Source organism: Mycteria americana, chromosome 13, assembly GCF_035582795.1.
Source record: "Mycteria americana isolate JAX WOST 10 ecotype Jacksonville Zoo and Gardens chromosome 13, USCA_MyAme_1.0, whole genome shotgun sequence".
Taxonomy (NCBI): domain Eukaryota; kingdom Metazoa; phylum Chordata; class Aves; order Ciconiiformes; family Ciconiidae; genus Mycteria; species Mycteria americana.
Window position 1 is genome coordinate 11,236,915 of NC_134377.1, and position 15,323 is coordinate 11,252,237.

Below are 15,323 nucleotides of genomic sequence, written 5' to 3' on the forward strand. Positions count from 1 at the left end.
AACTCCCCCCCAGGACTCAGTTTAAGCAGCTGGATGTGCTGCTCGTGTCAGTAACCCCGCAGCCGCCCAGCCTTTCCCCGGGCCCTCCACCAGCTCACGGGACTGCTGCCTCCCGCTTAGGAGCCATGTCTCGTACTTCGCTCATCCTCCGCAGGGGATTTTCCAAGGCTGCCGCTCCGCACATCTGGCGTGCTTTGCTTTATCTCCTCAGTTACACGACAGAGCCACGGGGATCAGAGAAGGGCTGTGGGGCTGGCTGGGCGATTTCGCTGTCAGCACAGCACGGGAGGAGCAAGAAGGGACCTACCGCAGTCGGGATAAACCGTCCTCGTGCTGGAGAACAAACCGAGATGTGCTGTTAAATTCTCCCTGTTTTGTTGTTTGGTTTTTTTTTTCCTGGCAGACTGCAATAAGGTTACTGACCAGTGCCTGTCTTACTTCAAACGTTGTGGAAACATCTGCCAGATCGACCTGAGGTACTGCAAGCAGGTGACAAAAGAAGGCTGCGAGCAGTTTATAGCAGAAATGTCAGTAAGTGTTCAGTTTGGGCAAGTGGAAGAAAAACTTCTGCAAAAACTGAGTTAGTTAAAGGACACGTGTAAATACTGGGGTGAGGGGGGGAAGGGACTAAGAACACGTAGGGATTTTATTTTCAATTGGGAACTTGGAATATTGGAAAAATACCGCGATTGGATTTTACAACTCTTGTCGAGGAGAGAACATGAAACTACCCATGTTAAGAATTTCAACTTGTGCCACTAATTCCGTCTACCTGGGATGTCCTGCACTGGCTCTTATGCAAATTCATAAGGCGACTGTTACTGGTCATAATTGTTCACACCCGGAAGACGACTGATCTCCAAGAAATACTGTTATTTAAAGTACCACAGCATGTGCTTGGTAGTGTAAATTTGATTTCTGCTTTTCATTTCTTAAAACAACAACAAAAAAAAGTTGGTGTCATTAAAGTGGACCACGCACTGCATTTCTGCCTTCTTAACACGTTTTGTTTTGTTACATCTTACATTATGCAGAACTATTTTTGTACAAAAATTGTTTAAAAATTATTTATGCAATGTTTGAATGCATTACCAGTGTTTTGGTTTTGATTGCCAATTTTTATCTTTACTTATGGTAGGCGAGAACTTAACCTATACTTCGTAGACAGTATCTATCTGCAAACGTGCCCAGGTCAGGAAAAGTAGGTTAATACTTTCAACTTAAAGCATGTTTTAATGGAAGTTTATATCCTGCTTTGTATACTTCAGAAGTGACATAAGCATGTTGTGGAAATAAGGTGTAAATTATAGTTGAAGTAAAACACTTTGCCAAGTTTTATCTGTATAGAAATCACCTTTTTCTCAAAATTTTAAAGAATTCCAATTTCAGCTTTTGCACATAGGAGGGTTTCACTCTGTAGCATGAGCTCTTGTACTCAATATAAAATTAATTTATACAGTGAGTCCAGCCGTAGAATAAATGGTCAAACGTAGTCTCTCTTTCTTTGAAGTGTGAGTTGAGTTCTCATTTAAGGTTTATAACATGGTTATTTCCTGATTGTAAAATTCTGCATTCATAAGTGCCATTGTTGTACGGTGTTGTTTTCGTAGACCTTCCTGATGCGGTTTTACCTTTGTTGAATTTGTATAAACAATTGTACAAAAACAGGCGCTGGCTCTGTGGGTTTCTGTTCCGCTGTGGGGTTGATTTGGGGGCAAGCTGTTGTCAGGCCTCAGGGATGCGCAGTGATGGCAGGGAGCCCACGGGGTTGCAGCACGGAGCAGGTGATGGTTTCTAGCCTTGGTGAAAGCCAGGGTTCAGTGCAGAAGCCCCTCCTCCTGTCATGCTCCAGGTGGTACTGCACAGCACTTGGTCTTTGTCCTGTGCCTTTGAGGGGGTATATTCCAACACATTTTTACTAAGGAGGGAGTAAAATAGACATATGTGCCTTCCTCAAGCTGGAATCTGCCCTGTAACATCTCGAGAAGAATATTAAAGCTTGAGCTGAGTAACATCAGCACTCCCCGAGCTGGTTAAGAAAAGAGACAGAGGCAGAGAAAGCCCATCACAAATCTTTATTAAGCTTGTGTGGCTGATGACCAGCATGGAAATAACATACAGGGTATGTTTTTCTTCATGAGCTTACCCACTGAACAGAGGCTCCAGGAATTAAGTACCATTAAAAAGTTACTTCTAAAAAATAAAGCCATTGAGAGGTTTGCTCCCTTCTGAAAAATAACCAGCAGTGTCTCTAAGCTGTGTATTTTATTTTGAGGAGGAGCTACTTTCTCTTTTATAAGCCAGATTAATTTTTCACACAAGAAGACCAGGTGGGACAGTGTAGCAGAGGTAAGAGTTCTCAGGTACTGCAGCCTAGGCTAAACATGTCCCTGCCACTTGGCTAGCAGGTGGGAAATTAAAAGGAGAAACTAGCTTCATTGGTTGACCCTGCTTAAAGGAAAACCATCCAGGGCAGACTGGGGCCTTACTGGCCTCTTTTTTTTTTTTTACAGTGAACATAATCAACCTCTGGCTTGGCCACAGGCAGCCTGGCCCCAGAACAAGAGCTATTCTTGCCCCCGTCTTCCCCAAGTTGCCTGTCTCAGATGTCCTGCAAGGGCTGTTAAAATTCTTACTCCAGGAGGACCCTTACCCCTGCTGCTGGCACAAAGCCCACAAGGGCTGACAGCGGTGCAGGTCACTCAGCAGCCAATGGGTTAATAGCAACTCAGCCTTGGTTAGAAGTCTGTGAACATGAGGTTTTAAACAAATAATCCCCTTAATAACCCCCCCTCCCATTTAAGGTTAGTAACACCCTACATTCCACATGTTAGCAGCAAGTAGTTTCCTGACCCTGATTAGTATTCACAGTAACATCAGGTTGTCAGCACATGGAGTACAATCATCACACATAAGATTAATAGTTACAATAGGCATGAGTGGATTAAGGACCACAGTAATATGGTTTACTATACCCCTTTTTAAAAAAATATTTTATTCCTAAACTAAAAAACACTTAGTAATCAGTATTTGGACACCACATGGCAGAGCCCTGCAAAACAACAGAGCCCTGCAAAGTGATGGAGCTTTTTGTACACTTACAACAAATGGCCAAGACAGCGCATGGGTAACGGCAGACATTCTGAACAAAGCAATCGGCATAAAATAGATCGCTTAAGGGCTTCTGTGCAGGTGCAGTTAATGGCAGTGCTTCCTACAGTCATATTTTATACTGTTAACACTGTTGCAGGAACAGTGTTGGAACAGTTACATTCTATAATTATGTAAAAGCAGAATATTCAACTGATACATTCTTTGCTTCTAATGCACTAGACAACATAACACTAATATGGTCGAGCAGAGGTGTTTTCTGACCACTTGCTGAGTACTGAATGCGATAATCAGGGTGATATTCTTCAGAAGAGAGCAAGAACTGCTGTAAACAGTTTGACTCAAACAGTTTGTGGGTTTAATAAGGTAAGTCAGGCAGCGCTATTACTGTACACACTGGCATCGTGTGGTACTGCCCAACCGTAGGGTTCAGTATGCTGTAGAAAAATGTTTCACAAACTTCTAGATCCTGATGTTCAAAACGTTGTGTTTATTGAGAACTAAAAAGCTGACATATGCCCCAAGGTTCGGCACACCTGCCCACAGAAATTCTGGAAGGGTGACTATAAAATCCATTTTTGGTCTTGGTTTAAGATTTGAACACATGCACGGCCCGTACGACATACTGTCGGCAGATGGGGCACTCGCTCATCCTCTTGCCGCACTTGGTGCAAGTGACCATGTGGCCGCACTCCAGCAGGACGCAGTCGATCACAGCGTCCATGCAGATCCGACACAGGTTATCATCGTTGTCATTCAGCTGCATCTTCTCGCCCTCTGAAAACCAACAGAGAGGGAGGTCATGCATTCAGGCCCTGGAAAACCAGTTAAGTTCTAGCTCAGGCAACCGCTAAAATATACAGCTAATTTAGCATGGAGTAGTGCTGCTCCCTGTTCACAACAGTTTTTCTAACCCACAGCTAAGAATTAATCTATATTCCTTCAAAAAACCAACCAACGAAATAAGAACCAGAAAATACCTAAGTGAACATCCACTATTTGATTTCATTCTTTAAACTCGGAAACCATTTTCAGTTCAGAACATAATGACTGTGAAATAATGTGCTGGATTAAAATTCAGAGCATGTTGGTTTTCCATCTCTGAGCTTAATTCATTTGGCAGAACACTTTCCTCAGAAGATTAAACTCAATAATAATAAAGCAGACTAAGAAGTGGAAGCCTCAAGTAGGCCTTAAAGGTGGCAGAACTGATCAAAACCTGTCAAGTTTCACTGCAAATAAACATTCCCTATCAATAACCAAATGTTCTGTCAGATCGGGGGGGTGTGGTGTGTGATATCTTGAATTTAAAGCTTGACTTCAGAAAGGTTTTCAATTCCAGTTTATGACAAAACTGAGGGTCTCCCTTAAGCCATGTTTTGACATTCACCAGCAATCCCCCACCTTCACAATCCTTCTCCACCCCAATTAGCTGATTATTTCACACCCGATTATCACAGCCCCTGCAGTGTATATGCTGGCACAATCTGGCCGTCAAGTGGCCCAAGGCTAATAAGTTTTCCAGTCACCACAGTCCCCTGTTCTTTACAGCCTGCCAGCGGGGTGCAGGAATGAAGAGCCAGGCAGGCATTTTTCAAGCTGGTAATGACATCAAAAAGTTGCTCCTCAGATCATACTTTGTGACCAGGGATGGGTCTGTAGATATACTACAATCATGCAAGTGACAAACTCCAACTGAGTGTAACAAGAGGGCAGAAGAATACTAGTCATGGAGCTGCAGCCACAGAACCACCTTATCATGAAAACATGGACTGAGACCAAACCACTCAAACTTGGACTTCTGCCACCGTAGCTTTTAATTCTCTACCACAGTAAAAGACCTGAATTGCTTTGGTCTGTTGACAGCTACTGAGAAGCTCTCGCTAATACCTTGTGAAACCTAATAGAGGACGTGGAGGTGCCAAGTTTCATGTTCTTTGAGGAACTGCTTCTCAGTTGTGCCATTTTACCTTCACCGTGAAAGCTGAGCTCTCAGCTTTGGAAAAGAGTCTCAAAAAACCAGCACAATCCTGGAAAGCTTCATTTACTCAGTAGAACCATGTTCAACTACTCTAGATGCAGCTTCAGTTGTTAAAACACACTTTCCAGTTGTTCCAGCTGAGCAGACCAAGTCAGATACCAAGTCCTTCTGTTGGCAGAACCAGCTACTGGAAACCAGAAAATAAGTAGTCTTATGAAAGTGAGAATTAAAGATAAACCTACGTGTCTTGTGGTTTTCCTCACTCTCTCTGTATAGCCTGCTCACTTTTTCCACAAGTTCCCATTTTTCACAGCATCCTGAGTAGTTGACAAAATTACATGCAAGTATTTCCTTCAGCTGCCGAACACTCAACCCTTCAATGTCTTCCAGACTTGAAATATCGGACAAAGATGCCCTCGCTCGCTTTCTGGACAATCCAGGGGTCTGAAACACATCAACTGTATGTTTTTAACTGTCCCAGTAAGTTCAGAGCACCAGATCTGGTGCTACATTAAGCTGCAGCAGCTTGGCTAAAGTTTTATTCTTTTTAAAACAAGTATTTGCAGATATGTATTGCTAGACACAGCTAACTCTGAAAGAACTAGAGCGTGATAGTAAATGTTGACAGAGATCTAAACACTTTGTTGTGTCACATGCCAAAAACCCATTCTTTGGATAGTTCATATCTCACCTGCTCTTCAGCACTTTCTTCTTCTTCATTATTTATAGAAGATGTTTCTGTTTGTCCCTGTGTACAAAATGAAACTAATCAGAATAAAAACACATTATGCCTTATAAAATATTTTCCTTTGTACCAAACTGCTCACAGATGACACGTTGAAGTTTCAACTGCTACCAATCGTTACCAAATTAAGTCACATCTATCATCTAAACTAGTAATCTTAATCTGGTAATCTTCTGTTTTGAGGTGAGAAGTACAAAAGGCATTTTTCCTGCCACCTTGAACTGCACCAACTGGCATTTTATCTTAAAGCGATGCATACCTATTAAAAAAAAAGCAAGCTATGCTATACCATAAAACACAATTATCATACCCGTGAAGGTGTTCCATTTCCTGTGCTTCCCCTTCTGTTTGCAAGTTCTCCTTGAGATGACACCGATACAGACATAGAAAACGGATGAGTAAAAAACCCCGAAGTCTGCGACCGTGACGAATGCAAGCTACTAGCGTCCATATCCTCCTCTGAACCTAATCCATGATGGCACAGCACAAGATCCACCAAGTCTTCTTTCTCTCTGCAAGTATCGGTTGGTATGTTTCTGAGAATCAGATACTGACGCAGATCCTTCACTTTCAATCTCATTAACTGAGGTCGCTGAAAGGCTGTTTCTTGCAGCAAGTGACAAGTGGAACATCTTCTGAGATTCTCTTGTAAGACTGAACAAACTGAGCAAAAATCCTTCTTGCAGTCACAACACACATGCTAAGTAGAAAGAGAAAATAACCATTCAGCTGTCTGTCACAGAAAACAGATCTAGACCCTGCTCTTTCCTTCTCCAGGCTATGTGATTTACTATTAGTGTCTTAATCTCCATTTTGACTTTTAATCCACTTTTAGGATTTAAGTCTAGAAAACTGCCCTGTCAAATAGTTTTGCAGGTGTTCCAAGGCAGTCCCTTGCATTTGTAGCACTACTGTCAGCTGATTTGAGGTTTCAATGAAAAAACACTATGAATAAACAAACGAATGAAGTACTGAAGTTGTTTAGACAATAAACGAACTTGAAAGACAGTCAATTTTATGGTATGTTAAAGTACTTTTCAATATACTGTCACTGCTCTTTTCACATGTGTAAAAAACAGTATAATCCCCAAACTTTAAAGAACGTACTTCTTCCTCCATCAATTCAAAGAATTCAAAGTAGGCTTGAAATGTGATGAACCACATGGTAGGTAGTTATTCCCCAAATGTGCAGATGTCATTTCTGAAGACAGCTTTGTTCAAAAGACTCTCTACAACATACAAAAGCTACACTAGGCAAGACTTTCAAGCAGCGATTTTAAATGGTCATCTCATCTGCTGTGAACAAACCCAAACTCTTCAAGTTTTTCAGGATTTTAGTAAATTAATATTAGCTTCAGAAAATGTCCATACACAACACTTAATTCAACGAGGTGTTTACCATGCAAACAGGACACATAGGAAGGGGAAACTGAACACACAAAGTGAAAAAAGAGGCTTCATGTTTATCTAAAAGACCTGCAGAGAATTAGGTCACTGAGTGGACAAAATAATGATGCTGGACAGTCATGATACATAGAAATAATGTTAACAATCCCAATTTTATTTATCTGCATTAACCCACCAACCTGCCTCCAAATGAAGGAAGAAGCTGTCAGAGTGCAATAGCATTTAACAGCACTGAACCTGGTTAGGAAACAGAGTTACACGAGTATTTCACAGAAAGAAACTGTGATAGTATATTGTCAGTTTTTAGCTTTTCCATCACCCAGTTTGTTCATTCCAGTACCCAACCACTATGTTTGGTATCATCTTCAAAAACAGATGTTTTAATGTTTAAGATTCTGAAGCTAAAACGCATATCTTACAAATTAGAATCCACTAATTTTTAGGTCAGACCAGATCCAATGTGTCACCGATTAATGAACATCAGACCTCTTAACTTCTAATCCTGTCTGCCATTAAGTTCCTGTGACCTCAGAATAAGGCACTTACTCCCTTCCTGGCTATCTGCCTCAGGTTTCCTTATCTAAGGAAAAAATACACATTCGTCTCCCAGTATGCCTACAGATCAGTTCATATGAGTAAAAATATTATGTAATAGGAACCATACTCACTTTTTTTCTAAAAACTGAAAAGGAAAGTCCACAGGCTTTGCAAACTATGTTAGTGCCTGCTGCAGCTGGAGATGGATATGCTGAGAAGTCTGTATTTGGTGCGAATCTGAATGGGCCAGCACCTCCCCCAAAGCCAGCCTGCTGGCCACGGACAGCTCCTGTACCCATGACTTCATTCAGCAATCCACAGCAGGAAGCCCACATGGAAGTAGCTCCCGCCTGAAAACATTCACAAAGAAAAAAAAGAAAATTAATACCTGAAAGTCCACATCAGCTGTGACTTGCTCCTGCAGAGCTACTTCACTCCATCTGTCATCATCCCAAAAGCATGCAGTGTGAATTCCCAGAGCACCAGGAATTCAGCACACTAATGTCTGTAACAGCCCAATAATCTCCATTTCCCAGCTGCAAACCAAAGTAGGTAAGATTTGCTTCCAAGAGGCTCACGCAGGCGCAAGGACCTCGCTTTCATAATTCATCTTCTAGCAGAGTTCCGCACAAAAAGGGTAAGGAATCTGAGGAGGTAACACAATAGCAGAGCAAAGAAGGAAGAGACTAACAGCCAGTTGTAGGTGAAGGGCAAAACCAAAAATGACGACAGGCTGCAACACAACAATCTGTCATACTCAGGGCAGAGCTGTCCCCTGCAGGATCTTCTCCAGAACTAATCCAGCTCTTATATGACTCACAATAAAACTCTCTCCAAAAAACGTTTCTAGGTCTTCAAACTTCCAAGTAACAAACCAATCTTCATTAGAAACTAGTTATGGTCTAGTTTCTCTGAGAGGGAAATGTTTTTCAAGACCTCTCTGAACCTGCTGTTTCGTTGTCTTACAAAATGTCTAACAAATTAAAATAACTCTAAATGAACTTTACTCTATATTGAGTGGATTTCAGTTTTGAGTCATACAATTTAATCTTAAAACACTACTAAAAAAATCTAAATACATAAATAAATTGCTACTTTTTATCCTTGAAAGCCCTTAGCACTAAACTCTTTATCAGAAGTGCATATTCTACTTAAAGTTAGAATTTGGACTCCGAGTGGTTCAGGTCACATGTTTAATCACTGTCATGTGGCTCACTGAAACCTACTGGGGAAAAAAAAAAAAAAAAAGGTAAACAGAATTGCATCAGGTTCTTTCTGAAAGGAAGCTGAGTGGTACAACTTCCTTTAAACATAATTTTTTTTTCATACTTTTTTTTCTTAACTATGCTGGTTAGAGCTGTTCTGTTTTTCATTCCAGGGCAGCATCTTTTTTTTCAAAGCATGAAGACATAAAATAATTGCTTTTGAGATTTGTAGTTCTTGCTGTAAAACCTAAACCAACTGGAACATGCACTTCAGCTCAGCAATAATGGTGCTTTAATTCCTGTAGTAACTAGACTAATTTCTATATTAAATTGCACATTTCCCCTGAACCGAACACAGTCCTATTACATTTGTGGGAACTTAACACAGTAACTGGGAATATGCCAGAACATCTCCTTTCAAACCACTGGGCACAAAAGGGAAGACAAGAGTCCTCACTCTGGTTTAGAGAGAAGCTGTGAGAAACAATGCCATAGGACCAAACATGTTCTACACCACCACCTTCACGTAAGTGCCTTAAGTATGGAACATCAAAAGCATCTCTCCAACCCACGCAAACCTGGTACTTCACTTTTACTGTTGTAAGCTGACATCAACACAGCAAAATATTGAACACGGTTATTTTGCTTCTAAGCTGTACAACACATAACTCTGTGTGCAGTAATAACATCAAATATACCCGCAACAAATTAAATTCACTAGTCTAATTTTGCAGGTATTTCAAGAGCAAAGTTTGTCCCAGGCATAACAAGAAACCTCCATGCTGTGGGCACCCCACGCATAGGAGAAAATCTTCCTAAGCTTCCTGCGAATGGAGTTCAAGGGGGATGAACTCCAGTGGCTCTTCCCTGACCTGCAGCCAAGACACAGATAGCTCCAGCACAGGGCTGCACTCACAGGTACACCGTGCGCCTGGAGCCTGTCTGACGTGTCATAAGACTCCCGTGACAATCATTAAACTATTAAACTAAGACTTGTTTTCTACTTTTCAATAATAAAGAGTGGAAACAGATCAATATTAATTTTTCCTATACAAAACAAGTTATGCATACTTATCCTAGTTTATTAGGCAAAAGTAATTAACTTTTCAGAAATGCATTCTGAAAACCAATTACCTAATCCAAGAGAGCTCCAAGTTTTAAAGGACTTCTTAAAAATATTTTTTCTTAAGGCAAAGTTGTCAGCTGCAGAAACATTACTCTAATTCTTCATGTATTCTTAAAAACTGATGAGCTAGCTTTACATTTAAAAGATTTAAAAATAGCCACATACAAATAACAGAAAAAAAAACCAATGAACCAAAAGGGTCCGTCAGAATTCAACTTTCTTCATTATATGAGTATGGTCTTTTCAGGGGTCTCGGTAGCAGCAGGACACACAACAACTAAAAGGACATAACAGTTGCTACCACAACCCTTGCCTGATAGTTTAACACCTGCTTCTCAGACTTATTTTATTCAAGAGCCTGTAACAACTGCCCAGATATCACTGTCAACACTAAATATATACTTAGGAAGTTTTTGTTACCCATTCTTGATACATGAATGTTGTTAGTATCAAACAGAAAATCTCTTTACACTTACTGCCAAGCATTTAGTCATTTTAAGGTGAAAGGTAAGGCAACATGGGCATCGTTAATTTTCTCCTTAACCTAAGCCAGCTGTGGATGCTTTCTGTGCACTAGTGTCATTAACGGATAATTGAATTACAGTGTCTAGACTCTTCATATTACTCTGTAAAAGAATTAGACCATGCTGAAAAGCACCAACACAAGACACAAATGAGACACACTAAAACAAAAACTCCCTCCCTTGAGCATTAGTTACAATTTTGCCAATTTCCGCACCAAAAGCTTTTCCAACTACATCAGTCACCACTTCCATATTCTCTCACAAGCTGCCATCAGCTATTTCTCTCTCCATACCTTATGTGCATCCTATAGGGGCAAAATACTGCATTTCAAATTCTCTGCTTTTGTTTTTGGCTCTAAGGGCGTTTAGTAACCTGATGAGAATATCACCTCAGAAAGACACCCACCCCAAGCAGCTGGGAGCTTCTCCTTACACATCTGTGCAAACAGGATGTGGTATCAAAGCCAGCAGACCAAGAGCAGAGCAGCAGAAGGGATTTTATTATTTTTTAGCTGAAATTTCATCTTTACACCCACCCTGAGATCAAGCAAAGCTTTTTCAGGGACCGAGCACCCCTCAGAACACGCCGAACTGAGAGATCCCCGGTCACCACAACCCTCAGCCCTGACCCGAAAGCATAACAGCAACCTCAGACGCGGAGAAGAGCCTTTGGGGAGCGAGCCCCGCGGCCGGACGGAGCAGGCCCTCCCCACCAGCCCCTGCCGTGCCCCCCAGCACACCGGCCCGGGGGGCTGGCTCCCAACCGCCGCCCCCCCTCACAGGCCCAACCCCCACGCACCACCCCGAGCTCGGCTCCGTCCTGTTCGGAGTCCTGCTAGTCCTTCAGTCGCCGCCGGCGGGGATCGACCGCAGACGGTGTGTGGAGACGGGGGCGGGGGCTCGCCTCAGGCGGCGACACCAGGCCTTGCCCGGCTGCTGAGTCAGTGGAGGGTGCCGGGGCTCCTCGGCAAAGCGGCCCCCGGCCGGGGCATCTCTCGGTAACGGGACAGGCCCGCGGAGCGACAGCGGCCACGGCGGGGCGGCCTGAGGCGAGGAGGGAGGGGCGGCACGGCCCGTCCCACCAGGGTCCCGGCCCCGTCACGCGCCGGTTCGCCCCCCTCCTCCTCCTCCTCCTCCTCCCTCCCCGCAGCGAGGAGAAAGACACTCTCCTGGCCAGAGGAAGCCCCCCTTCACCTTCATGGCCGCTTCGCCACCGCCACTCACGCTCCAGCACTGTCCGCCGCCGTCGCCGCCTCAACCGGGCGCCGTCCGCCGCGGCGACCGCCGGCGCCGACCCCCCCCGCCAGCGGGCCCCCACCCTGCGCGGCGCTCCAGCGGGCCGCCTCACGGAGGGCGGGCCTTCCCGCCGCGCCGCACGCCATTGGCTGCTCCGCCGCGGACAGCGAGCGTGCGGAACCAATGGGAGGATGGGAAGCGCCTGTGTGTTGGCGGGGGCGGAGGTTCCGCGGGCGCGGGGGGGGGGGGGGGGGCGAAAATACCCCTGAAACACGGGAAGAAGAGGGCACCGACAGCTGCAAGTGCGTAAATAATGGTGTCACTGAAATAAGAGAGAACTTCTACCTCATGTTTTTGGGTTGTTTTGCTTTTTTCCTGTGTAATTAAGCAGGTGTACACCGACGCCAGGCGCTGCCGGTCCCCCGAGGTAGTGAAGGTGGCTGTAACCCGCCTAGCGAGCTCCTGGTGAAGGCGTGGAATACCGGGGTCTGGCACAGGGTAGGGGTGGATCTGACAGTCACCAAAATTCAGGTGTTTTGGCACCTCTGCGTACGAGCAGGCGTTTGTCACAAATAGAATTAAAAGCCTCCATGCTGGAGGCCAAAGGGCAAAGTGCTGATTATTCTACCAAGCCCTTTGGTGATATCTTTAAATAATCTTTAAGATTATATAAAGATCTAAAAGATCTTTAAATAATAGAAAAGAAAGTTTATTATTTAAAAATCCAGTTCCAGCTAGCTTCTAGATGCCATTATTATTTTCTCTATGCTATGAATGGGATATATAAAAAAAATAATAATCATAGGTTGTAAGAACTGAAAGCTTTTCACCAGAAGTTTACATTAAAGAAACCCCAACAATACAAATCTAGCCAAGTCTTCAGGAAACCTTTACATAAGGGCACATAGGGCCAAGAACAAAGGCGGCCTTTGCCAAAAAGAGGAACACACAAAAGTGGCTGAAAATAAATTTTGACCACAAATCAAATTTACCCGTACAAAAGGTTGCATGCAATCTTTAATAATTTCTGCAGGCTGGAACTATTTTTGGAGCAAGTCAGACACAAGAACTGAGTAAAAAAAAAATCGGTATGTAATCGCCACGAGAATGGCGCAGTCTTGGCAGCTTTAGCATCGAGAGCAGATACTTCATGCAGTCCAACTTCTGGATTTGCACTGACACCACCATCTTAATTCAAAATCAAGTCATCTCTTTTTGGAAATGCTTATGCTCTTTGAAAAGCTTTCGATATGCTATGAACTTTTACGCATAATTTAATTTAAAACGTCACACTAGGTTTTGGGTTTTTTTTCAACAATATAGCTTGCAATTTTAGTCAAAGCGACTGAAAAGATAGTAGAAGAGCCTTGTGAATACCATGTTGGAACAAGCAATGGCACATTTCCCACATTTCTCATGCAAGAGATGGCTTTAAGACATGTTAAGAATTATCAGTACAGTTTGTTTTTTAAAAACTTCTATGTCACCTAAACTGTCAATTTAGAGAGTCATCCCTGAAGTACCAAATTATACACAGGGTTTTTTTTTAATAATCTTACATTAAAACATAAGCGCTCCTCATGCAGTCGCTGTAAGTGGGGTAAAAGCTCTGTCCTAGAGATGAGCCAAAGCGAGCAAAACCTAAAATTTTTCCTTTAGCTCTGTTAAGGACTTGCCAGCAAGAAATCCTCCCAAACACAGATGTTTTAGGGAGTAACGTGGGCCTGACAGAGCTGAGATCTGGTGACTGTGCTGGCAGCTGCAGTTGCCACTCCTGCCTTAATTTGGGCAGATCTTGATGAATCATATTCATAACATGTGATTTGAGATCACTTTTAATGCATTAGCCTCTCTAAATTGTAACCACATAGATAGTTTTTAACTGAGGATCTTTAACTCCATCGGCTATTTTGTAGCTGAAAACTAGCGTTTGCAGAGGTTCTATTAATAAAAGACTTGCCCTCACTGAGCCTTCTGGACTGTGCCAAAGCAGCATTAGAAGATTTAAATCTATTAATGCTAGATGTCCCGTTTACTTCTGCCATGAAATAACAAGTGGTGATGACGTGCTGCAGCTCGGTAATCCCCCAAGGGTTTACACATCACGAGAGAGCGAGGCAGAGAAGCGATTCTTACCAGCAGTATTCATTTGTTTTTAATGTAACAAGTTGCAAAATTTTATAGTAAAGTTAAAAAAAAAAAAGTTAATCACTGGGCTTTATTTGGGAATTTCAGGTTGCATATTACTACCTGTGGGAAGAATCATTATAGTATTCACTTTTTATACCAGAGGCACACAGTACTTTGGAATTAACTTTTGATAAAGTTTTCAGATGACTGAGACTTGGTTCGACAGATTCAGTGTTGCACTAAATATCCCCAAGCCCAGCCGGTGGCTATTTGATACCTGATAAGCTCCGGCATGTTACTTGGGGGTGTCAGCCTGTTTTAGGTAAGATAAAACATGAGTTTTTCAATGGCGTTACCTCATCTTGAATTTAATACGATCAAAAATCATCTCTTGCTGCTTCTTTGGAGGCATGCGAGTTTATTTAAATATGCTTAAAAAGCCTATTCTAAATGTTCTCTGTACCATAGGCTGAAGGATTGTCAGCAGAGTTCACATGTTGGCTTCAGAGCGTTACACAGAAATGTCAGAACCAGATGCGTGTCATTTCCTTTTTCCTCCAAGTTCTGCAGAGGCTGGCTGCAGCCCGGCCTTTATCTCATCTCCCGCCCCGCCCTGCCAAACCACCCCACCAGTTCAGTCTTTCCGCCCAAGCTGTCACAGTTTATTTTCAGGAAATGTCAGCAAATTGACCTTTCTAACATAATAGCTGTAGTTATTTCCTGGGGTTTATATTCAGATAAGCACAACGAGTATTAGTTCATTGAGGTCTAGGAAGCTGTCATTAATTATGCCAGTAACAACTAACTACAACATTAAGTTTCTTAAATGTAAATGTATTCCAGAAAATCACCCCACGCTTGATTTGCCTCCTCTCCCTCTCACCACCCCCAGGCATAAACCAGGAGCAACTCGACTGAAATCCCCGGGGACACGAAGGTGTGTTGTAATACTGAGTTTTGTTTTGCTCTCACTTACAGAAATGAAAACTATTACAATAACTAGAGTATTTTCTTTGGGAACATGACACCTTAATGAAGTCCTTTAACAAATTATTGAAAAAATAAAAACATACGGGTGGAAATATCTTTATTGCATCACAATTTATTTGCAAGAAATCCAATCTAACAGGAATGAATCCACTCCGCGGTGTTCTCTGGCTGCGCCAAGGAAACGCTCGCATCAGAGTGTGGATCAGTCTCCCCGTATGGCCCAGCGAATCCCCTCATGGCCTCTTCCGTGACTGGCTGTGGAGAAACGCCATGTCCTGGCCAAGTTGCTGCTCCTCAGGCTCCTCAGCGTGGCTCTCCTCGCCGGGACATG

At 43.0% G+C, this 15,323-nt stretch overlaps 2 protein-coding genes across 14 annotated transcripts in view; one reads left to right on the forward strand and one right to left on the reverse strand.

Moving 5' to 3' along the window:
- The window catches only part of KDM2B (lysine demethylase 2B), a 130,463-nt gene extending 128,802 nt beyond the window's left edge, over positions 1 to 1,661 (forward strand). For all 12 annotated transcript variants that reach the window (XM_075516484.1, XM_075516485.1, XM_075516482.1 and 9 more), the window contains one exon: positions 404 to 1,661. In XM_075516484.1, coding sequence (XP_075372599.1) covers positions 404 to 585 — 182 coding nt within the window. In that variant the 3' untranslated portion in view covers positions 586 to 1,661. The remainder of the gene's footprint in view (positions 1 to 403) is intronic.
- Positions 1,662 to 3,581: 1,920 nt separating this feature from the next.
- RNF34 (ring finger protein 34) lies at positions 3,582 to 11,988 on the reverse strand. Of its 2 annotated transcripts, none has more exons than XM_075515906.1 (6): positions 11,831 to 11,988; positions 7,913 to 8,131; positions 6,148 to 6,537; positions 5,784 to 5,840; positions 5,335 to 5,536; positions 3,582 to 3,888 (listed from the first exon to the last, which is right to left on the reverse strand). In XM_075515906.1, the coding sequence occupies exons 1-6, from the start codon at positions 11,834 to 11,836 to the stop codon at positions 3,701 to 3,703; spliced, it is 1,062 nt and encodes a 353-aa protein (XP_075372021.1). In that variant the 5' UTR covers positions 11,837 to 11,988; the 3' UTR covers positions 3,582 to 3,700. The 2 variants fall into 2 exon arrangements, with proteins under 2 accessions (XP_075372021.1, XP_075372022.1); XM_075515907.1 differs by lacking the exon at positions 11,831 to 11,988 and adding an exon at positions 11,436 to 11,665.
- Between the last annotated feature and the right edge of the window lie 3,335 nt (positions 11,989 to 15,323).

Excerpts from the sequence above, each read along its gene's own strand:
- RNF34 (XM_075515906.1), bottom strand. Across the intron at positions 6,538-7,912 it reads TTTCAGTTTTTAGAAAAAAA|CATGTGTGTTGTGACTGCAA; the intron begins GTGAGTATGGTT and ends CTTTCTACTTAG. Across the intron at positions 5,537-5,783 it reads AAGAAAGTGCTGAAGAGCAG|ACCCCTGGATTGTCCAGAAA; the intron begins GTGAGATATGAA and ends GATGTGTTTCAG.